Genomic DNA, 24,631 nt, shown 5'->3' on the forward strand with positions numbered 1-24,631 from the left:
AGCCAATGAACACATTAAGAGAGGCTCAATATCTTTAGTCACTAGGAAAATACAAATCAAAGCCACAATTAATTATCACTTCACAACTTGTAAGATGGCTAAAATAAAACAGACAATAGCAACTGTTGATAAGCATATGGAAAAACTAGAACTCTCTGACACTGCTTATGGGACTGTAAAATGCATATGCATCAACTTTGAAAAACAATTCAGTAGTTCCTCAAAATGTTTAACATGGAGTTATCTATCATATGACTCCGCAATTACACTCCTAAGTACACATCCAAAAGAGCTGAAAACATCCGTCCACACAAAAACCTGTATAGGAATGTACACAGAAACTTATTCATGATGGCCAAAAAAAATGAAAACAACTCAAATGCCCATCACCAGATGAAAGGGTAAACAAAATGAGTAAGCAATGAAATATTATTTGGTAATACAAAGGAATGAAGTACTATTAATTGTATGATACAACATGAATGGACCTTGAACATATTATGCTTAGTGAAAGGCCACATATTAGTAAGATTCCATTTTATGAAATGTACAAGATAAGCAAAACGATGGAAACAAAAGGTAGAATAATGGTTGACAGGGCCTGGGAATGAGAGGAGATAGAGAATGAGTGGAAACACAGCACAGGGCTGTCTTTTGAATAATGAAAGTGTTTGGAAATTAGAGAGTGATGATGGCTATATAACTCTGTGGATAAACTAACCCCCACCAAATTATACACTTTAAAAGGGTGAATTTTATAGTATATGAGTAATATCTCAATATTTTATTTTTATAAGAAAAAACAAAAAAGTGAATATTCCTATATCCATTGAATAAATTAAACCAGAATTTATTTCAACACACACACACACACACACCACAGATTGAGAGAGAAAGAGAGAAAGGGAGAGAGAGACTCAATTTCCCTTAAGCGGAATTCTACCAAATATCCAAAGAATTAGGTATATTCAAATTCTTGTAAGGAATTAAAAGAAGAGGGAAAACCTCCTAATTCCTTTTATGAAGCTGGTAAAACTGACACCAAAATCAAACAAAGATAGTAGAAGAAATGAAAATTATGGACCAATTCCACACATAAATATAGACGTGAAAATATCAACCAAAGGTATCAGAGACATCACAAATACCAACCAAAAACCGCAACAAACATGAAGGAATGCATCATAACCAAACTGGATTTCTCCCAGGAATTACAAGCTTAGCTTAATATTAGAACATTTCTCTAGCACAATAAATAGAATTAGAAAAACTGCATGATCATTTCAGTGGTTACCAAAAATTTTTCTTCAATAAATTCAATACCATTTTAGGACAAAGGAATACCAAACCCAGAAATAAGGAATAGAAGGGGACTTCTGAACACAATAAAGGTTATATGCCAATAACTATAATACATTTCACACAATTATGAAACATTAGAAGCATTCTCTTTAAAGTAAGAAATAGAAAAGGTTATATGTTCAATAATGTTGCTTCTATTCATCAATGTACTGCAGATCCTATTAGCATATTAAAAGAAAACAAATAAAAATCATAAGAATTGGAAAGGAGAAATAGAAGTATTATTATTTGGAGTTTATTCAATAGAAAACACCCTAAAAGAAAAAGTAAACAAAGCTAATCAACATTTGTGATCAATTTTTGAAAACCAATCATGTTCTTATATCTATAAAACAAGTTAGAGAATGTAACTTCATAAAGTATAACATTTACAATAGCAGGAAAAACACACAGTACCTACAAAATAATTACATATAGAGTTTTGGTTTTTGTTTTTACTTTTCTATAGAAAATTACAAAAATACTATTTGAGGACATTAAAGAATATCTTATTAAACAGAAAAAGGTACCATGGATAAGAAAACTTAACATTGAACCCAAGTTCATATAACCCCAAATTTAACTACACCTTAATGCAATTCCAATCAAAACCACAATGGTTTCTTTTCCCCCTATGGAACTTACCTGACTCTAAAATCAAGATGGAAGGGCAAGTATAAGAAGAACAAAGACACTTTTAAATAACAGCGATCAGGGCAATAGTATGAAGAATAAAACTATAAGAAGTCAATTGGTAATGGCCTAACAACAGACAAACTGGCCAATAAAACAAAAGAGAACATCTAGGCTAGCCTTATCCCCACATTTAGAAACACTCAAGTGTAGGGAAACTCTTTTCCCACTTTGGGTAGGAATCTTCTACTTATAACTAAGCATTTATCAAAAATTATGAAAAAGTTTTAAAAGCAAATTTTAAAAATAGGGCATATCTAAACAGGTCTGGGAAAATCCAAACATGTATTCATTTTGGGTTAGAGCTCAGATTTGGACTAAGGCGGGGAAAAATCAGTTCATAGATATCTGATGTCAGAATTTTCTCTTTTAGCAGGTCTGGAGAGTCCCACCTTAAAATGTCAAATTTACTTACACACATTTGTCATATCATTTACTTTTCTGGCCCTATTTATTGCTCCCAACTTGAATAAGAACTATGCCATTTCTCCTACCCTTTCATCTCTTCTGCACAATCAATTACTTGCTTCAATAGCAACAACAGTGTCTTTAAAGGTATCACTGCACTATTTAAAGAGAAAACGACATTATTTTCTACGAAAATAGTGTATTTACAAAAGTGTATTAGTAGTGACTTGCATCAGAATAGGCAAAAACATGCCTGGCCACATCAGGTACCCTGACTCAGTTCCTTTTGTTCAATCTTACCTAACACTTCATTCCCTCCAACATTTTTTTCCAAAAGATACACGCCAAGAGAGACTGATGTCAGCAAGACGGTGGATGGGAAGCTCCATGATCTCGAACCGCGAGATCGTGACCTAAGCGAAAGTTGGACGCTTAACCGACTAAGCCACCCAGGCGCCCCATAGATACTGTATTTGGTAATGATTTCTTGGATGTGGCAACAAAAGCACAGGCAATAGAAGCAAAATAGATAAACTGGACATCAAAATTAAAATAAATTAGACATCAAAATTAAAATTAAATTCTGTGCATCAAAGGACATAATGAACAGAGTGAAAGGCAACCCACATAATGGGAGAAAATATTTGTAAATCCTATATCTCACAAAGGGTTAGTATCCAGTATATATAAATCCTACGACTCAACAGCAAAAAGCAGACAACCAAATTTTAAAAAAATGGGCAAAGGGCTTGAAGGAATATCTTTCTAAAGAAGATATACAAAAGGCCAATAAGCACATGGAAGAATTCTCAGTGTCACTAAACATCAGAGAAATTGACACCACAATGGGATACCACCTTGTTAGGATGGTTATTGTCAAAAAATAGAAATGAGCAAGTGTTGGTGTGGATGTGGAGAAAGTGAAATCCTTGTGAGCTCTTGGAGGACCATAAAATGGTGCAGCTGCTATAGAAAAAACATGGCAGTACCTCAAAAAATTAAAAATACAATTAGCATATGATCCAGTAATTCCATTTCTGGATATACAATCAAAAGAGCTGCAAGCAGGGCCTTGAAGAGATATTTGTACATCCATGCTCATAGCTGCATCATTCATCATAGCCAAAAGGTAGAAGCAACCAAAGTATCCATTCATAGATCAACAGATGTGGTATATACATACAAAGTAATACTATTCAACCTTAAAAAATAAGGAAAGTGACACATTACAACATGGATGACAGCTGAAGGTATTATGCTAAGTGAAAAACAGCCAGTTACAAAAAGCAAATACCATATAATTCCACTTCTTTAAGGTACCTAGAGGAAACAAATCCACACAGACAGAAAGTAGAAGAGTGGAGTTGCCAGATGGGAGAGTGGGAAGTGCTTGTTTATTGGGTCCAGAATTTCAGTTTGGAAAATGAAAAAAAATTCTGGACATAAATAGTTATAATGGTAGCATAACCATATGAACGTATTTAATGTCACTAAAGTTAAAAATGGTTAAGACAGGGGCACCTGGGTGGCTTAGTCGGTTAACCGTCGACTTTCGCTTAGGTCATGATCTCGCGGTTCGTGGGTTCGAGCCCCGCGTCAGGCTCTGTGCTGACTTCCAGCTCAGAGCCTGGAGCCAATTTCAGAGTCTGTATCTCCCTCTCTCTCTGACCCTCCCCTGCTCACGCTGTCTCTCTCTCTCTCCTAGAAATAAATAAAAAATATTTTTTAAAAAAATGGTTAAGACAGTAAGTTTTATGTAATGTGCATTTTACCACAAATAAAAAACTGAAGTAGAAAACAAATTTTGTAAAGATACATGCTAAAAGGAGGAGAAAAGTTCAAAAGTAAAAGTAACATCATAGCCCAATGATATAGGTTTAGGGGGCATTTTATCATGACAACTAATTGAAAATGATGCCAATTCCTTTCCTCTGCAAAAACTAGCTGTATTCTAACTTAAGTATTTTTAATTGCCTATATACATTTTCCATTCATTACTTATTCTGATAAATATATTTATAAACTTTAATATAATGGGAAAAAATTGAAAAATATTTACTCAAAAATAAAATTTCAGGAGACATTTTTTAAAATATAAAAAATGTTTTAAATAAAAATTTTGGAAAAAATATGAAAAATGTTCACTTTTAAAAATAAAGAATGGGGCACCTGGGTGGCTCAAGTTGGTTGGGCGTCCAACTTCGGCTCAGGTCATGATCTCACAGTTTGTGAGTTCAAGCCCCGCGTCGGGCTCTGTGCTGACAGCTCAGAGCCTGGAGTCTGCTTCGGATTCTGTGTCTCCCTCACTCCCCCCCTCTCCCACACTTGAGCTCTGTCTCTCTCAAAAATAAACATTAAAAAAATTTTTTTAAATAAAGACTAATTTATGAATCTATTAAAACTCTGACTTTGAGTTCTCTGAAGTCACAGACATGCACACACAAATGTGTATGAAAATTATTTACTTAAAATATCTGGGTTCCATATTGAAATTTTCTACATATTTCCATTATAACATATTTGTATTTATAATTTGATCCTTATATTAGTAAAAATATCATCTGTCAGGGGGTATCTGGCATGAGAAATGCAGTTAACAAGGCCAATATAAATGAAAAATTGTGAATTGCTGAATATAGCTCCATAGATGACACAGGAAAACTGTCCGTCATGATTAGAGTAGGATTAAAGAAGATGTTAAAACTCTCAAAGAATGTCATAAATTTAGAGGACCTATATATCAATGTTTGATGTTATTTTCAGATCACAGAAATATTACAATCATCACCCAGAAATTTGAGAGTGGACAATCTGTAAGCAGTCAATTTGTTAAAAGCCTGAAACAGATTAATAATCTTTGGCTTCCAAACTCCAATAATGTCACTAAACTATCTTTTAAAAAAAATACAGCAATTACAGTTAAATTTAGACTACAGCGTGAAGGTCTTTTTTCCAAAAATGCAGTGAAACTGAGAAAGACAAGATTCCTGTGAGAACTGAGCAGTGAATACTATGGGCTGTGGAGTATGCCTGGTGGGAAAATTTCTGCTTTGAGCTATCCCTCGAAGAAAAGGCAGAATTTGAGGCCACCTTATTTTAGGGACTGTAATAGATGAAGATGTGTCTTCATCCTGAGATGAAAGAGCAATGTTTTCATCTTCCAAGGAATCTGAAGCAATGTCATTCTGAGGTGGGATAAAGCTAGTAGCATTTTTATAAAGTGAAGAAAACCCAACATTACAGAAAAACAGGGGAAGTTACTCTTTGAGAGGGATGCTGTTGCATCCTAGGTGGAAAATAATCAATACGGTGATTTTGAGAACCAGGATGAAGGTCAACTTTCCTTGATTGGCCTCTTTCTTCAGTATCAGTAGCAATCTCGCTTTGTTGACAGGAATAGGAAGTCAGAGTTGGAAGAGAAAGTAAGGTGGCTGTGCTGTGTTGGTAGATGCTTCTATCAACAGCATTCTGATGGGTTGAAGAGTTAGCTTTTGTCTCAAAACTCATAAATTGCCCAATGTTATATTTGGGAGAGCATGGGCTTAAATATTTTTCAGCACCAGCCATACTTGAGCTTTTAGAAACTGCTTCAATTTCATCTGGATTAAAGATTTTATGACCTCTTGATTGAAGATCAAAAAAACTCGTGCTATCGTAACAGGAAATTATACTAAGTCTAGGGGCTGAGGAAAGTCCTTGGGATCTAACGCCAAAATGGTTTGAGGAATATTTTAAATCACTGAAGCTGCCTTTTTCTTGAGAATCAAAATTGGCTCTACTTTGTTGACGGTTGGGGAAAATACCACTTTTCTGAAATTTCACAAATAAAGAAGGTCTTCTTCCAGAGAAAGACGAGTGGACAGATGCACTTGATGAAGATAAATCTTTACTTCCTCTACGTGAACTGACTTTAGATACTGCAGATGGATGAGCTCTTTTAGGACCAAGAGATATAGTTCGGTGAGTAACGGAAGACGCTCCAAGGTACAGGTAGTCTAAAGTGACTTGATCTGCAGGATGATTTGGTAGGAGGCTCTGGTCATCTTTGCAGTAGCTAGAGTGAGAAAAGGGTCAAATGAGGAAAAAAAAATAGGGAGCAGAGGAGGAAACCTACCAAGCCTCCTGAAGAATAATATCCACTTTATATATGGAAACAACGGAGAATGAGAAAATAATGGCGGCTGAATTGATGGTCACACAGATGTACCCCCGCAGAATGCCCTAGTCTAAAAGATTATCTCTACCTCCACAATACCTGCCCAATCTATTAAATTTGGGGAAGATATATAGAAAGTCTCAGGAAAACAGGCAGAAAGAAAGATCAGGGGAAACATACAAGAGGGCATGAGAACAAAAGTCTCCCCTGAAGGAAATGGCAGGACTTCCTGTTTTAAATCATACTATCTGTTTGAGTCTCTTGAACTCCTATATTAAAGGAGTTTAAGTAGAATAAATTTATGCCCCGTTGACTAATACATTTTAAAATATTAACCACCATGGATGAAGTGGGACCTCTCTAGAGAGAATACTGCAGATAAATATCCAGCTCTTCCAGAGATTCAGTTATTATGGGAAACTAAAGGAAGCATTAAAGTTTGGTTTGCGAATGCTTCCACGTTCTTTAGCACATGAAACATATGGAACAGTGGGTTGCTGGGTTTTTTTCTTTTTAAAGGCTTACCTTAAGCATTTTCCCATATTGAATTTAATCCAAAGTAAATTTTTCCCTTCCTTTCTAAGCCATCATCTTTAAGCCATAAAATGCCCTGTGTAGGTGGAACAGGTCAGAAGACTGAATGCTTAAGCTGCATGTGGAATTAACATGGCAATAACCCAGAATGTGATGACAGCAGACTCTAGAATCTGATGACATCAGGTTAGGATAAAACTGTTCTGTGGCTCACCTTTCTGAAAAGCTGAAATTCACGTGACTGGGGAATGTATAACTCCATCGTGTTCAAGGAGTCAGCCAACAAATCAAGGATGAGAAGGCAGGATGAAGGACGAAGGCAGTAACATATATAATATCTGCACTATCCTTTGCCCGGGATGGTCTCTCTCACTAGCCGTCCTCTGCGCCCTCAGCCTACTAATCCATTCTACTTTCCCAGAACACTCCTTAAGGCTTTTATACCCTCCGGTGACACGGAAAAGTGACCATTACAGACTTTGGCCCAAAGATGCATTGATGAAGGAAAATAAAGACATAAAGAGGAAACCTCATTGCCCCCAAAACAAAACCAGCTTTATCTATGTTGACAGCAGAGCATGCCATCGGATTGTGTGGGCCCCATGCCCAGAAGATGGAGGCCTGCCTGTGTGCGACTGTTTCTAATCCCTTGAAACAACTTCTACTCATTTCAAAACAAGGTTAACAGCGTTTTCAGAAAAGAACTACTGTCCTCTCCTTTCCAAACCAACTCGGAGCACTGTCCCTATAATAGGTGTGCGTGTAAAGCCACTGATGACATAAAACACTGCCTCAGATATAAACTTTGTTACTTCTCAGTATCCTGAATACCTTGTTATGTTACTACCTCCTGTTTCTGTACAATCTTCTTTGGGAAACCTTTGAACAAATTACTTTTCAGAGGCCTAACCCTCCCTAATTTTCATCATATAATTGTCAGTTTGGTCATTTGACTTTACCCTCCATAGAAGCTAATGCGTTATTCACCATTAATGTTTCACACATGGTTCTTGGGTCAGAGAGACAGGACTTTCTTGTGTGCACAGCAAATCAAGCAGTATGGTCACCAGCGTCTGTGTGCTGGTTCTCCCGGCCCCCAGGTCCCACAGGGGCAATGCAGAGGGCCCAGAGACGCTTGCATTTGCACTGCTCTGTGCTACAAAGAAAAGACGGCACCGTTTAGGGAATGCACTACTTTTACCACAAGCAGTAGGCACATCTGCCAAAGGTGCTGTTGGCCCTGGAGGGAAACATGACCTCATTCCTCAGGGTTTCTTGCCACCATCCCGAGATTTGGCCTAGATAAAGAGCAGGTCACACAGACCTTACAACCTTTGCAAAAATTGCTCAAGCTGGAACACAGACCTCGGTATAAAATGCAAACTGTAAAACTCCTGGAAGATAACACAGGAGAAAAAATAAACATAGATAAATTTGGGTCCGGCAATGACTTTTTAGATGGAACACCAAAGGTCTGCTCCCACTTCCTGGATCAGTCTTCAGTCTTTCCTGGGCAGGCTCACCTTCTTCTGCTCGTCCCATCGGTACTGGTTCCAAAAGGCTCTGTCCTCCACCCCTTCACTCTTCCCAGGTGATACATTCTGCCTGAGCGACGTCATGCGTTCCGAGAGCATCAGCTTCGTACACATTCCGGAGGGATGCCTGGAACAGGGACAACTTTCCCCGAAGAAATGCTTCTCTCAGCCCTTCAGCTCCTTCTCACAGGCTTCAGATGGGTGAATGCTCATGCGGGCAGGGACTTCCATCGATTGGCAGCTCCCGCCTAGGAGGGGCTACCAACTGGCTCTACAGTGCAAGGGAAGACTTGATGGCTCTTATTGCTGTTGTCGGCCATTGGGGCTCTGGTTAAGACTAGAACACAGCATCTCTAAACATTTTTTTAAAAATCTGTTTGACTTGCGAGGCTTTGTATAATTTCCTCACGGACCTGAGAGCCAACACAGTGGCTAGCACAGAGTAGACATTCTTCATTGAGTGAATAAAGGGAATCCCAACTGTTAGTTTCACGTTCCTTTACTGTTTCATTTTTATTTTTATTTTTTACAAAGTTTATTTATGGGGGGGTAATNACCGACTGAGCCGCCCAGGTGCCCCTCATTTTTAAAAGAAATTCACAGATGTGAAGACCAGAATACAAATAAACTATGAAAAGATGCTCAGTCTTATTAGTGTTCAGGGAAATGCAAGCTGAAATAATGATTAGTTACTATAACCATCAGGTTGCCTAAAATTAACAAGTCTCTAAGAATTTGTAGGGGAAAATAAGAGTTCTCACGCACTGGCAGACTCTAAAGAATAGTTTAGTTATAAAGGATAACAATATATTTGGTCTACAACTCAGCATCCAATTCTAAGTCTATATTTTCAAATTATTCCACATGTACCTAAGGGAATATGAAGGTGTTCAATAAAACATTGGTTAAAAGAGCAAAAAAAAAAAAAAGGTGAGGTCACATAAACAGCTACCCACAGGTTGAGAAATTAATGCATTTACATACAACGAAATGCAACACAGCAACCAAAAAGAATGAGATAAATTTACATACATCAGTCTGGAAAAATCTCGAATAAAAACATTTGATACAAAAGCGAGTGACAAAATGGTTTACACCCTACCATTTATGTAAATTTTAAGGACCAAACACCATTCATTCATTGTTGATATAAACACTCACAACTATGGGAAACATGCAGACTTTCAAAGGAAGACTCTGCAGGAACTTTAAGATAAAAGTTACCTCTGAGCGAGAGGACTGCAAAAAGGATCGCGATTACGTGTAGTGTTTTTATTTTCCAAAATCCGCAACAAGAACCAATTTTTGTGTGCAAATGTATACTTCTACAACCTGAAAGAATACAGAAGGACCCCATCATGAATATTTGAATTTGTCTTCCTCCCCAGGCCTTGAGAAAGGGAAGTCCAACATTAAAACGGGCTTGGCAGAAGTAAACCACGGTTAGGAATAAAAAATGTAAATGAACAAAAAGCAAAGAGTATATTTTTGTAACGAGTTTTCAAGAAAATCTCAAAAGCCTGTTTCCGTCTGTGGTCTTGCTGACATCACCACGCCCTATATTTGCAGAGTAATAGCTGAGGTACTAGGTGTTATGGCTCGAGTAGTATGGTGTGGTGTTCTTTTGGGGGTAGGTTGGTGGGGGGTTTCTTTTCAAATAATCAGAATTGTGTCTGTTGAAGCTATCATATGAACTTAACGCTACGTGGAAAATGCCTAAGTCGAGAAAAAAAGAAATAAGGCCCATAGGGTCACTATACAACCCTGATTTACTTAACAGAATTGTCTCATGTTGAAACACATGTATTCTTTGTAAAGCCCCCTTGAAATGAGGAACTATGAGTTTATTACAGGATATTACTTTAATCCAAACTGGAATAAGATGAAACTGGTGTAAGAGAGGTTTCTAAAGCTTTACATAACATCATGACTTAAAGAGGAGCGCCTGGGTGGCTCAGTTGGTTAAGTGTCCGACTTCAGCTCAGGTCATGATCTCATGGTCTGTGAGTTCAAGCCTCATGTTGGGCTCTGTGCTGACAGCTCAGAGTCTGGAACCTGCTTCACATTCTGTGTCTCCCTCTCTCTCTGCCCCTCCCCTCCTCGCACTCTGTCTCTCAAAAATGAATAAACATTAAAAACAAATAAATGGTTTTTTAAACTCATGGCTGAGTGGAGCAATACAGATGAAGGCTGACAGAGAGAAGAACAGTGAGCCCCCTGAAAAAGAAAATGAGCTCAAAAGTTTTTAGAACTAAGGCAGGAATTTCAGTTTACGGTGAAAACACCAGTATGAACTTGTGACCTTAAAAATAGTTAACCCCCCTTTTCTTCACCCTGACTCTAAAAATGGGCCCAAACACGCTCCGGTATCATCCTGCCTACAAATAGTACATGTGTGTACACCAGACACTGCTGTCTCATACTCCTTGTCACTGAAAGGAACCGAAGCTGCCAAGGCGGTGACTGACTCCAAGTCTTGGAGCAGGGACAAACACAAAATCAGCTGAGACATAATGCTACCGAGCAGCACAGATGCTTTCCAAGATGTTCACGCTGGTGCTGAGACGGAAAAGGAAGAATGCTGACAGGCCCTCTGACGGCCACGTTATGAGAATTTGAGCCTCAGGCATCATCAGCTCCACAACGCAGTACATGAAATTAGCCAAATCCAAAAAAGGCATAAATCCCTCAGTCCATGATGATACTGTGAAATGAAGACAGCATGCAGGAGATACTATTTGCAGAAAACGCATTCTACTGATCTACCCACTCAAGTTTTTGATGTCACCCAAGGATATAACTAGGTTTTTTTCCTTGTCTTGTGTAAGACGGTGTCAGCAAATTGTGACTGGCATCTCTTTTACTAAAAGAAGGCAAAATCTCCAGGCACCTTTGGCAAAAGAGAAACTTTACATAGCGGAACATGTAACTGTCATTTGATGTTTTAATGTTGCCATCAAGGGTTCATTTCCAGCTTAAATGTGGTGAGGGGGCTGGGACAGAATCTTACCATGACCAGTCATTTCTGTCCCGTGGGAGGTTTATAAGGACAGGCAATCTAAAATTTACACAACTTACACTTTGTTTTTATTTTATTTAAAAACTGTTTTAATGTTTATTTATTTTTGAGAGACAGAGAGACAGACAGCATGAGTGGGGGAGGGGCAGACAGAGATGTAGACACAGAATGTGAAACAGGCTCCAGGCTCTGAGCTGTCAGCACAGAGCCCGATGCGGGGCTTGAACTCACGAACAGTGAGATCATGACCTGAGCTGAAGTCAGATGCTCAACTGTCTGAGCCACGGCTCAGGTCATGATCTCACAGTTCGTAGGTTCGAGCCCCACATTGGGCTCTCTGCTGACAGCCAGCTCAGAGCCTGGAGCCTGTTTCAGATTCTGTGCCTCCCTCTCTCCCTGACCCTCCCCTGCTCACACTGTCTCTCTCTCTCTCTCAGAAATAAATAAAACATTAAAAATTTTTTAAATAAATAAATAAATAAATAGATTACAATTAAAATTCAGCGTCTCAGTTGCACTAGCTACATTTCAGGTGCTTAACAGACATACGTGGCTAGTGGCTACCATATTGGCAGCGTCGATTTAGACCATTTCCATCACCACAGCAAGTTCTTATATAAGGGGTCATACCGTGGCCACATATAAAAAGAGGTTCCACATTTTGGCAAGTAACGACTGACTTTTTCATTACTCACATGATGTCACCTCATGCTAATACGTTACTTATATTCCTTCTATCAATGTGGTCTAAACTATCTTAAATACAGACCACTATTGAATATAGTTTTAAGTATGATGTAAGCAAAAATAATCATTCCTTTTTATATCTTATTAATAGCAGAATATATAACTGGACATACATAATGAAAGCACCTAAATAACAGCAATAATGAAATAAATAATCAGTTCAACATGGGAAACATCATCAAGAAACTTACCCTCCTTCACTTTCTGCATCCTCTGAACTATTACTTGTTGCGGAACTTTGAACTGTGGTAAGCCTTCTTTTTCTAGCTCTGTGCTGAGGACTTATTTTATGAACAGTTATTTTCCCTCCAAGTTCACCTTGTATATATTCCTCCAGCTTTGGAATGGTTTCTTTAAGGACTCTGATTTCCTCTTTGAGTTCTTCCATATTTGTCAGTAATTCATTTAACTTCTCCAATATCTGAAGTTGCCTTCCTTGAAAGATTGCTACTGTTCCATGGCCGTTATACATTTCATCTTGAAAAGTCATGGAATCGAACTTATTACCCAGGGAAAGGAATTTAGGTAAATTCAGTGCTGTCCTTGATTTACGAACCTTGTGGTACCACAAGAGAAGCAGGCTGATTCCAGTAGTTCCCACCATGATGCCAAATATCAGTTCTTTATTTGTGGAATGAGGCATTTCTTTGGTTTTGTTTCTAAAATTGAAAGCATAAGTGTAAATGAATGTTGTTTCTGTCTTTGCCCAAGACAAAAACGTTAAGGTTTTCTCTATCAACAAAAGCCAAGTCTATGTCATAAACAACACACACACACAGTAAATCACAAACTGGAATGTATTATAAGTATAATATATTTACCTCTAAAAAGTAGTGGCCCAGTAGAAATATTTACTTTAAGGATATCACTGAAGCCCAATGTAAAGTAGCAACTTTAATTCAGAATTTGTATTCTACATGACTGATTGGAAATGTACTCTTTTTCATATATTTTTATAGAGTATGATAGTGATAACGGAAAAGCATCATTATACATTTTTGAAAAAAAACTATATAAGAATTCAAACTGTGCTTAACTGTGCTTGAACCCCTAATCTGTATAAAATTAGTATGCTGATTTCTGGATCTTATCTTTAAGGAAGTTCAAGGAGCTTTATCTTTAAAATCTTATTTTTACATTTATTTATTTTTGAGAGACAGAGTAAGACAGAGCGTGAGCCAGGGAGGGGCAGAGAGAGGAGACACAGAATCGGAAACAGGCTCCAGGCTCTGAGCAAGCATTCAGCACAGGGCCTGACTCAGGGCTTGAATCCACAAACCGTGAGATCATGACCTGAGTTGAAGTCAGATACTCAATCAACTGAGCCACTTAGGGCCCCAAGGAGCTTTTTCTTAGCACCCAGTTCACATGTACAGTTAAGGTAATAAACAACATTTTTAAAAACCCAAGGATTTAAAATATAAAAGAGAGCTCTGGCAAGCTGGTAACCCACCTCACCTCTGTTCTACTCAACATGGAGAGCAAAAATTCTAATATGTACAGGCTTCATCGCTTTTCTTCTTTTTACCCAGAATTCCTCTGCTCCCTACATTTCTGTTTCTGTCTGAAGTCTTAATGTTGTTGTTTTCTTTCAAATTTTCCTATTTTTTAAAGTAACAAAAATGTCATTTCTTTGAATCTTTTCTCCATCTGAACTTTCACTGTTCGCATTTAATTCCATATAAACTCAGCTACTTTGACTAAATGCACCATAATGTTTCTTTGGTATATCCCATCTTCACTAGGTTTCTTGCTTTATCTCTGTTTTTAAAATCAGAAGACCACTAAAGGAAAACAATATAAAGCTCCCTTTTCTTCCTAGACTTTAAAATGGCAGTAAATATATTAGTATTATGATAAACTTCTGTGATTAGAGTAAAATATACTGAGGCGTTTTTTATAGACTTTGAAGTTCTCAAAATTATTTTCCCATCAATTTCCACTATTTTGTAAACAGGTAAACTTGTATATTAAATTTTGTTAGCAACTTGGGGAAAATGTTACAAATAATGGTAAACTGTGCATTACAGTAATTTAAATTCACAAAATTTTTGGTTTGTTTTTCTTGACACTTTCTCAAGGAGATTAGTACAGCACTGTCACCTTTGATTCCCAAGAAAGAAGAAACAAATGAGATTCAGTCCTATGATCTCCCCAGGTTATTAACTGGAGGCAACTTCTGGACTAGGGCACAGGAAGGAGAAATCCAAACAAAGGCTGGTAGCCTACTGAGCTGAACTGAGATCAGAGTTCAGAGAAACCGAAGCACCTAGAATTTGTGTCGCACAGTACTGAAGATGAAGGGGGCTATGTAGACAAAGAGCTCTAGAAATATGCATAAGGGTCTCCTTAAATCTTTTAATGGATACCAGGCTGGATATGCATGGAGTGAAACCCCATCAGACCAGGCGAAAGAACAATTTCCAGAAATAGAACCATTACCAGGGAGCTATAAGCTGAGCACCAGCCAGCATGGAGTGTTTATCAAATACTTGAGGCTTTCAGTAGAGACCTCACAAAGGTAATGCCTTGAAAATGAGGTGAAATTAACCCTATAGTTAAGTCTATTTTGACTTGCTCTAAAATAGATTGAAACTGAATCTCCAAAGGATCAAATAATATAGCTGCCTTCAAAAAACTCCAGTTGTCTTTAAAGGAATAGCAGATGTTCAGAACTCAACAACATAAAATCACAATGTTGATTATCTAATCAAAAATTACTAGATACATAAAGGAGCAGGAAAATGACAGAGATGATACAATTAACAGCAGACAGGATGTTAAAACAACCATTACAAATTTGTTCACTACTTAAATATTAAAAACATGTTAAAGGAAAATATAAACATGATGAGGAGAGAAACAGAAGTTATTAAGCAGAACCAAATAGAACTTCTAGAGACAACAAATAAAATATCTGAAATAAAACTGTTTTGAATGAGACTAACAGAAGAAAAAACATTGTTGGAAAAATGTCAGCAAACCTGAAGACAAAGCAATAGAGACCATCTACTACAGACTAAATGCTTATGTCTCCTCCAAACACATATGTTAAAATCTTAATCCCCAAGGTAGTAGTATTATTAGGAGGTGGGGACTTCAGGAGGCAGAGCCTTCATAAATGGGATTAGGGCCCTCATGAAAGAGAACCCAGAAATATCCTTTCATCCTTCCAACATGTAAAGTTACAAGGAGAAGGTGTCATCTATGAACCAGTGGGCCATCACAAGTCAGTGAATCTTCCTGTACCTTGATCTTGGACTTTCAAGCACTAGACTTGTGAGAAATAAAATTCTGTTGTTTATAAGCCACCCAGACTATGGTATTTTGTTATAGCAGCCCAAGTGAAATAAGACACGATACAAAATGAGGCACACAGATATATATATATGTGTGTGTGTGTGTGTGTATATACACATATATATATACATATATGTACATGTATATATGTATATGTATATATATATGCCTAAAATAAGAAAGAAGGAAACCAAAAAAAAAAAAAAAAACCAAGCACAGCCTATGGGCAATATCAAGCAGTCTAAAACATACATAGTTAAAGTTATAGGGAGGAAAAAGGGACATAAAAAATATTTGAAGGAAAAATGGCCAAAATTTTTCTAAATTAAACAAAATCTATAAACCCAGGGATCCACATAATCCAAAGGTCAACATAATCCAAGCAGAATTAGGTAAGCAAAAGCAAACCAAGGCACAATGCTATTAAAACACTGAAACCAGTGATAAAGCAGAAATCTTAAAGGTAGTCAGGGGGAGGGGCGCTTGGGTAGCTCAGTCCATTAAGCGTCCGACTTCTGCTTAGGTAATGATCTCATGCTTCATGAGTTCAAGCCCCTTATTGGGATCTGTGCTGACAGCTCAGAGCCTGGAGCCTGCTTCAGATTCTGTGGCTCCCTCTTCCTCTGCCCCTCCCTCAGTTGCGCTCTGTTCCACTTTCTCTCAAAGATAAACACTAAAATAATTTTTTAAAAAGTAGTCAGTGGGAAAAAGTGACATATTGTGTACAGAAAGAAAGATAAGATTATAGCAGACACTGTCTCAGAGACATAGCCCTAGAAACTTCAAACAAAAAACCCCCAATGAAGTGACATCTTTAAAGTACTGAAAGAAATGGTCAACTTACGTTTTCATACCCAGTGAAATATTTTCCAAAAATTAGGGTAAAACAAAGACTTTTTTTAGGCAAACGTTGAGAGAATCCACTGCCATGAGGCATGCACTACAAGAAACGCTAACAGAGACTCTTTAGGTAGAAGGAAAATGATAATAAAAACTCGGATCTACACAAAAGATGAATTACACCAGCAGTAGCAAATATGTGGGTAAATATAAGTCATTTTTCTCCCTTCATAGGGGCTCCTGGGTGGCTCAGTTGGTTAAGCGTTCGTGGGTTCAAGTCCTGCATGGGGTCCTTTGTTGTCCGTGCAGAGCTGGTCTCAGATCCTCTGCTTCTCTCTCTCTCTGCCCTTCCCCCATGTGTTCCCATGCTCTTTCTCTCTCTCTCTCTCTCTCTCTCTCAAAAATAAAAACACTAAAAAGAAAGTAAAAAAAAGATTTCTTTATAAAATATTTGCTTATTATAGCAAAAATGATAATAAACTATTACACAGAAGTAAAAAGTTAGGACAACAATAGCCCAAAGTATGGGAAGGGACAAACAGGAAATACTATTGTGAGGGTCTTGGATTATAATTCAGTGTCTTATTATAGGTTAAAAGATGTACATTTGTAAATCCAAGGGCAAACACTAAACAAATAATAATAACAGCAAAAAAATAAATTAAAATAAAACACTCCACAAAGGTATAAATAGTAAGCCAAGAATGGAGATAAAAATGCAATACTAAAGATATTCAGTTAACCTAAAGAAAGTCACGCAAGGGGGAAAAAATCAAATGGGTAAACAGAAAGCCAGTACAGAGAGAAGAAATTATGTCATGACTCTATGGGGAAAATGGTGCCCAACAGATGGAGAAATAACAGTATTTCTGTTTGGGAATGGACAAAATCCCATTTTTTTTAAAAAAAAAGGAAGATAAACTGATGAAGCGGAAGAAAGATCAAGAGAATCACAGCAGTGATGAACTTGAGAAGGCCGAGGGATGGATGGTCTGCAGTGCACAAGTACAGACGTTGACCTTTGATGGAAAACACAAACCATTCATTCATAGCAATGGAAGAAAAGGCAGATTATGTGAACAGATCCAGGAAGGTGGGTAGATGCGATCGTGGGAGCTTATGAAAGTCCTCTGTGGTTGCTTCATTGTTCTAAGTGAAGTAGGAAATAACAAAATAACAAAATAAACAGCCGGAGAGTGAAAATGGGGGAAAGCACACTGGAAACATAGAAATTCCTATGATCTATATCCCATGATCCCACATTCTTAAGCAAGGCATTGTTTTTTATACTCTAAATGACCAACTAAAAGTAGTGTTTCAAATGATGCCCTATATGAGAGTGAATAAGAAGCACATTTACCAGAAGCCTGCCTAAAGAAAGTCTCTTTAGATCCCTAAGTAATACAAATACACATTGAAAACAGGGAGTATCCTATCTGGATGCTCTATTTCATTACAGGTTTAAGTGTAAAAGAGAAGGACTAATAGTTTTGAAATAAAAATCTATCATGGGGCACCTGGGCAGCTCAGCTGGTTGAGCATCCGACTTCAGCTCAGGTCATGATCTTGCTTTTGTGGGTTCAAGCCCCACACTGGGCTGTGTGCTGATGGCTCAGAGCCTGGAGCCTGCTTTGGATTCTGTGTCCCCCTCTCTCTGCCCCTCCCCTGCTCACACTCTGTCCTTCTCTGTCTCTTAACAAAACAAAAAGTTAAAAAAAATTTAAATAACAACTTTCCAGAAATTACCTCAGAGGTTGGTGACTACTACACCCAAGGGAATTAAGAATCCCTTCTCCTAGGGGTGCCTGGATGGCTCAGTTGGTTAAGCGTTTGACTTCAGCTCACGATCTCGCGGTTTGTGGGTTTGAGCCCCACGTCGGGCTCTGTGCTGACAGCTAGCTCAGAGCCTGGAGCCTGTACTCAGAATCTGTGTCTTCTTCTCTCTCTGACCCTCTCCTGCTTGCTCTTTCTCTCTCTCTCAGAAAGTTTTTTCAAAAAGGTTTAAAAAAAAAAAAAAAGAATCCCTTCTCCTTAAACCAAGGATTTCAGCTTAAAGCCAGTGTGCTTAATCCGGCCTGCCTGACCTCAGCAGTTTGCCTGGTATTAACTTTTTTAAGCAAAACACATTTTTACTTAGTTGGTAAAACTGAACTGTAAATCTAACCATTTGCCCACTCCTATCCCATCTAGGAGACATGCCAGGAATAGATTCGGGTCAATGTGTAACTTCAGCTGAAGTGGTAGGTAATTATTATTAGCTGGACACTTTTTTTTTAATGTTTTATTTATTTCTAGGAGAGAGAGAGAGACAGCATGAGCAGGGGAGGGTCAGAGAGAGAGGGAGTCACAGACTGAAACAGGCTCCAGGCTCCGAGCTGGCAGTCAGCACAGAGCCCGACGCGGGGCTCGAACCCACGAACCGCGAGATCATGACCTAAGCGAAAGTCGGACGCTTAACCGACTAAGCCACCCAGGCGCCCTGGACACTTTTATTTCCACAAAATAATATATCACCAAACTAACTTAGTTTTAAAGACTATTGCAAAAGGCAATAGATACAAGAAAAGGCACTACATGCCAATGACTTCCATTTGCATCCCATCTAATGACCATGCATCAAGCTTGATCACCCTGGCTTTTTGTCAATAAAAAGATTAACGCAGAAAGCTCCTATGCTGATCTTGAAGTCTGAAAAGAAATTTTCCTATTCTGATTGTTTCTTGGCTTGTTCATATTTTGCATTAAAAAACGTGGCCTAGTTTGACATTATTTTCACTTAATAAGTAAATAAATGGAAGTCGAAATCTACCCAGGAAGGCGATCTTTGCCCAGAGCCCGTACCAGGTTTAAGCAGGTGGCAAAGAGCATCGATTTTTGTTTGACCTTTTCTTTAGGGACTGTACCAATTCCAAATGATCTCGTTGAGGCAGGTCCTATTATTACCTCTATTTTGCAGATCAGCAAACTGAGGCATACAGTTCTCAAGTCATTTACCAGGGGCCATCCAACCAGGACAGGGCAACTGTCACCCTGAGAATTCCTGGATGTACTGTGGCATGATGAAGATTCCAACAGCAGCAGTAAGGGCATGAAGGAGAATGCTGACTGGGCAGAGATGTTCAGAGCGGAAACATGACTTCAAAACTATTAAAATCAACTGGGGAGAAACCCAGAATCAATGGAGTAGGTACTGCTTTTACGTAACCACAATTAGAGCCTGATAGCGCAAGTTATGCTTGAGTTTTTTTATCAGCATAAAATAAATGTGCTTCTACCACCAATTTGAAAAATGCCACGCTGATTCAAAACAGTAACTAGTAAAGTGATAAATCAGAATACTTGCTTGCCTGCAGTATAATTTCAAAGGTTATGTTATTTATCTAACTTTTATGTTTAATTACCAAATTAGCATACACTTACACTTTAGTATAAAACACAGTAATTTTTAAAAAACCTATGGACTAAATAATCAAATGCTATGTATTATTCTTGTTACAAGTTTTGATTCGTAAGGTACTAGTAATAATGGCGGAAAATGATAGGCATTATTTTAATAAAAACTATTGGCATCTAAAATTAATGGGCAATAGATCATTAAGTTATTTACAAAGAACCAAAAATCTTACTGAAGTAAATCATCCAAATGTTAGCACTAATGAAATTTTACACTAAAATTGATTTTTAGATATGTAAATTATGCTTTACCAAGTTACTCAGAATGTTTTCAGGAATATCCAGCACATATATTCGTTTATCGCATCAGCAGAATCTTACGGGGAAGTACATAAAATACGTAATTCTGGTACTTGAAGGATGTACGAAAAATCTTGCAAGAAAGGTAAAGGAACATCATGGGTTACACGCAAGCCTGAGGTTTGTTTCCCAAGGGATTGTCTCTGAGCGCTTGACTTGGCAGATTCCCCACAGCGATCTGGATAACCTGATACTTTCTAAACGAATTCTAATACTTCTATTCTATCTAGGTTTTCACTATTTTCCCTATAACTTCTTTCAAATATAGGGCTCGCTGATGTTTGGCTTATTTGCAAATGTGGCACTGAAAATCTGGCCTTCCTTTCGTGTAAAATAGAGGCTCAGAGTCTGAGCAAAAAAAATCACAACATAACAAAAATGTTTGCCGGAGGCTGAAAGTTCAGCCCCAGGAGCGAAGGCTAGAGGCGACCCAGAGTCTCCGGGTGACACTCCTCGGGTCTGCAGGGAGCCGCCGGGCCGCGCAGCACACCGCCAGCTTGCCGCGCACCCAAGACGGCCGGCCTGCGTNGCGCTCCCCGGGCGCCTCGGCCCGCACCGCACATTGTTGCCGGGATGCCGCCTCCCTTCCAGGCCCGTCTCCCCCGGGGCCACCGGCCCTGGCTCCGCGCCACCCGCGCCTGGCTCAGCGCGTTCCGTCCCATCTCTGCCTCTCCCCGCCCCCGCTGGCCCCTGGCCCTTNTACCCTTGCTTCCCCCTTCGGGGCACAACCTTGAACTTTGATCTGCTATACTGGGTAGCGCAGACGTCATATACTAATTAGCAATCGTGTCCGCAGCCACGTTTTCCTGACTTTGGCTCACGTTCCCTTTTAATGAAGAAAATCCCCAACCTCTTCGTACCCCCACCATTTTGAGTTGCCTTTAGGCGAAAACCACTGTCTTCTCAGATGCCCAACATTCGAGATTTTACCCGGTTGCACGTTCTGTGGTTTGTACAATGAAAGCAAACTGCCAAATAAGCTCAAAAACTACATACTCACTCCTTTGTCTTGCCCTCACTTTGAGCTTTAAATTTAGGCTCGTCGAGAACTTAGTCTTGCTTACCAAGTTCCCCCCAGTGTACTGAATGGAGTTAAAAACAGGTCACTCCTTCCAATATAATAAAAATATTCACCCCAAAAAAAAAAAACAAAAAAAAACAACAGGTCACTCCTATTTACAATGAAAAAAAAATACTGCTCTGTGAAGATCAAAAGGCTCATTTTATAATCTATACAATGCTTTTCTACTGATGGGGGTGCTGTAGGATCTTCAAGACTAAGATGTTTTTTGAGCCGTAAGCAAGCTGCCTTACAAAATTACCTTAGCCTAGCCATAGCCACAGTCATTTTATTTCAAGAGGTTCTGTTTTGGAAGACAGCTGGCCAATACTTCTAAGATTTGAAACTAGTAAAGCACTCCGTTCCAAGAATCACTTTCACTCTCCTGTTATTATGGCAAACATATTACAATATAATGCTAAAACTTTGTGTAACCAGAACACAATATAATGCAAACCTGTTTTGCAGGGTAATAATAGGTGGTTGTTGTTTTATATTTAAGATTTGGTTACGAAAGAAACGATATTGTCTCTTCTATACTACTTAAATGAAGCTTAAAGCTTCATAAATGAAGATTTAAGCTTTTCCAGAAGCAGCCCACCGAGTTGTTCGCTACTATGTCCTCAGCACACAGCGCAGAAGAGGACTTCAATAGGGGCGCCTGGGTGGCTTAGTCGGTTAAGCGTCCAACTTTCGCTTGGGTCATGACCTCGCGGTTTGTGGGTTCGAGCCCCGCGTCGGGCTCTGTGCTGACTGCCAGCTCAGAGCCTGGAGCCTGTTTCAGTCTGTGACTCCCTCTCTCTCTGACCCTCCCCCGCTCACGCTGTCTTTCTCTCTCCTAGAAATAAATAAAAAACATTAAAAAAAAAAAAAGAGGACTTCAATAAAAATATGGAGTGTGGGGTGAGAGGCTTACCAACTCTCTGCTCTGTGAGGAAGATGGCAGCTGGTATGGACTTGTCTTCAAGTTCAGGAAGGAGGGTAAAATAGCTAGACTCCTCCTATCCGCCCTTATAACACCTGTTCTTCTACCTGCCATCGCCAGTATCTTTGAGTCTGTTCCTTGCTCAGCAAAGATTATCTGAGAGGTGGAAACTGAGATAGTGGTAGTCATTGGTCTTTGGTAAAGTTCAAACTAAATAGCACGGAGAGGAGCTATCTTTGCTAGGCACTGTTGTAGGGATGATAAAAAAGAAGAAATGACCTACTCAGAGAGTAGCATAAAAGGAACTATGAAAGGGGGAGGGGCGCACAGCCGCGAGGAATTTCAAAGTTGCCGTAGGCTGTGGACAAACGTTTGTGTTCCTCCCCAAGTTCGTATGTTTAAACCCTAATCCCCGAAGTGATGTGATTTGGGGGTGGGGCCTTAGGAAGATAATTAGGTCACAAAGTTGGAGCCCTCGTGGATAGGATTACTGCTCTTACAAGAAGACTAAGAGAGCAGAGCTCACTTTTTCTACCTAGCGAGGGGATGACAAGCTGTCTGCAGCCTGGGAAAGGACTCTTACCAGAACCCAACCATACTGGTACTGTGATCTCTCCAGCCTCCAGGACTATGAGAAATACATGTGATTTAAGCCACCCAGTCTACGGTAATTTGTTATGGCGGCTGTAACTGACTGAGGCCCTTTCATCCATCGCAACGACACAGGGCTGCAATTCTCACGAACTGGTGACATACGGGCCCCTCGCAGTTTGTCCCCACATGCTTTTCCAGCTTTTCCTTGCCATTCCATCGGGCATCATCCCATACTTCAGCTATGGCCAAACTGCTGCATCATCTCTCCAATAAGCCACATAGTTTCCAGTCTCTGTGTCCTTTTCTGGCTGCTCTCTGTGCCTAGAATACCCTACTCTTTGCTGCTTGTCAAAACCCAATCCATCCAGTTTAACCTGCTTCCCTTGAGAAGCTACGCAGTACATGTTCCCTCTCTCCAAAAGATGTTTTCATCCATGTCCCCGTCAAAACTTTTGTGGAAGGATAAGGATTTAAACAAATACAAAACCCCTCCCTGATGCCTTTATACACCTCTCTCATGGACACTGTATTATTATTACTGCTTGTTCAGTGATGACTGTGTCCTTGAGATTATGAACATCTTCAACAAGGATGTTTTCATCTTGGTGTCCCCAGCGCCTCTCACAGTGCACATACCTGGTACTAAATAAATATTTGAAACACATTTTTTTGAAAGTAATATGGATAGTCAAGAGCAAAGAATTAAGAAATGTGTAGTCCTTCCTATAGAAGGCGTGTGTCATTGGTTGGTCAGTTATTTTTGTTTTATTTTTATTTCTTGGGTTTTATCTAAGTTTTAGGGTTTTATTTCCAGTAAGCAATCAGATGACCAGATTGGTTTTAGTCCTAAAATAGTTATCAATCTTCTCTATAGTTCACTGTCCTTATATTTCCTTGTGTAATTAGTTCCTAATCTTTTTCTCACCCATCCGCTTACTCAGGGAATAGACCATGTGAAGGAACTGGTTAGTTAGAATACAATCAAGAGCTGTGTCTCCATTTCCTTGAGAAGATATACTCTCCTTTTATTCTAGAAATGTGATCTGCATTTTACGTTAAGGCATCAGGAATTGGTGATGGTCAGATATTACAACTGACATTCCAATACCTTTTATTTTTTTTTCCCTCTCTTCAAATGTTCTAATTCACAACATGAATGTCTTCATTTGTGAACTGCAGGTTGAGCTGTAAATATCGTAACTACCACCACATCAGCCCCAACTCCTACCTCAAGATGGCAAAAGCGACCTTCTTCTCCAGGCTGGGGTTAAGAAGTAGTTTATTGAGGGGCTCCCGGGTGGCTCAGTCGGTTAAGTGTCCGACAGTGGCTCAGGTCATGCTCTCACGGTTCGTGGGTTTGAGCCCTGCATCGGGCTCTGTGCTGACAGCTCAGAGCCTGGAGCCTGCTTCAGATTCTGTATCTCCCTCTCTCCTGACCCTCCCCTGCTCACGCTGTCTCTCTCTCTCTCTCAGAAATAAATAAAACATTTTAAAAACTGTTAAAAAAAAAGTAGTTTATTGGTAATTAACTGAAGAAATTATTTTAAAATTAAGAACACACTAACCACAAAGAGAGAGAGAGAGAGAGAGAGAACGCAGAGATCCAAAGCTGGCTGCACAGACAAGGAGCAGCAGTGGAGGATAAATGAAGCTCCAAGTTTCCCAAGTCAGACCTGGAAACTGGAGGGACAGCCAACAGCCCCAGCAAAAATACTGATCGCGTGTT

At 39.1% G+C, this 24,631-nt stretch overlaps 1 protein-coding gene across 2 annotated transcripts in view; it reads right to left on the minus strand.

Moving 5' to 3' along the window:
• The window catches only part of RMDN2 (regulator of microtubule dynamics 2), a 66,319-nt gene extending 45,269 nt beyond the window's left edge, over nucleotides 1-21,050 (minus strand). The window contains exons 1-2 of one of the 2 annotated variants that reach the window (XM_077764222.1): nucleotides 21,030-21,050; nucleotides 12,625-13,092 (exon numbers count right to left, since the gene is read on the minus strand). In XM_077764222.1, coding sequence (XP_077620348.1) covers nucleotides 12,625-13,076 — 452 coding nt within the window. In that variant the 5' untranslated portion in view covers nucleotides 13,077-13,092; nucleotides 21,030-21,050. Of the gene's footprint in view, nucleotides 1-7,123; nucleotides 7,223-12,624; nucleotides 13,093-21,029 lie in introns of those variants that run through there. The other variant, XM_077764223.1, reaches the window with a different exon arrangement.
• Between the last annotated feature and the right edge of the window lie 3,581 nt (nucleotides 21,051-24,631).

This window comes from Crocuta crocuta, unplaced genomic scaffold (assembly GCF_008692635.1).
Source record: "Crocuta crocuta isolate KB4526 unplaced genomic scaffold, BGI_CrCroc_1.0 scaffold164, whole genome shotgun sequence".
Classification (NCBI taxonomy): domain Eukaryota; kingdom Metazoa; phylum Chordata; class Mammalia; order Carnivora; family Hyaenidae; genus Crocuta; species Crocuta crocuta.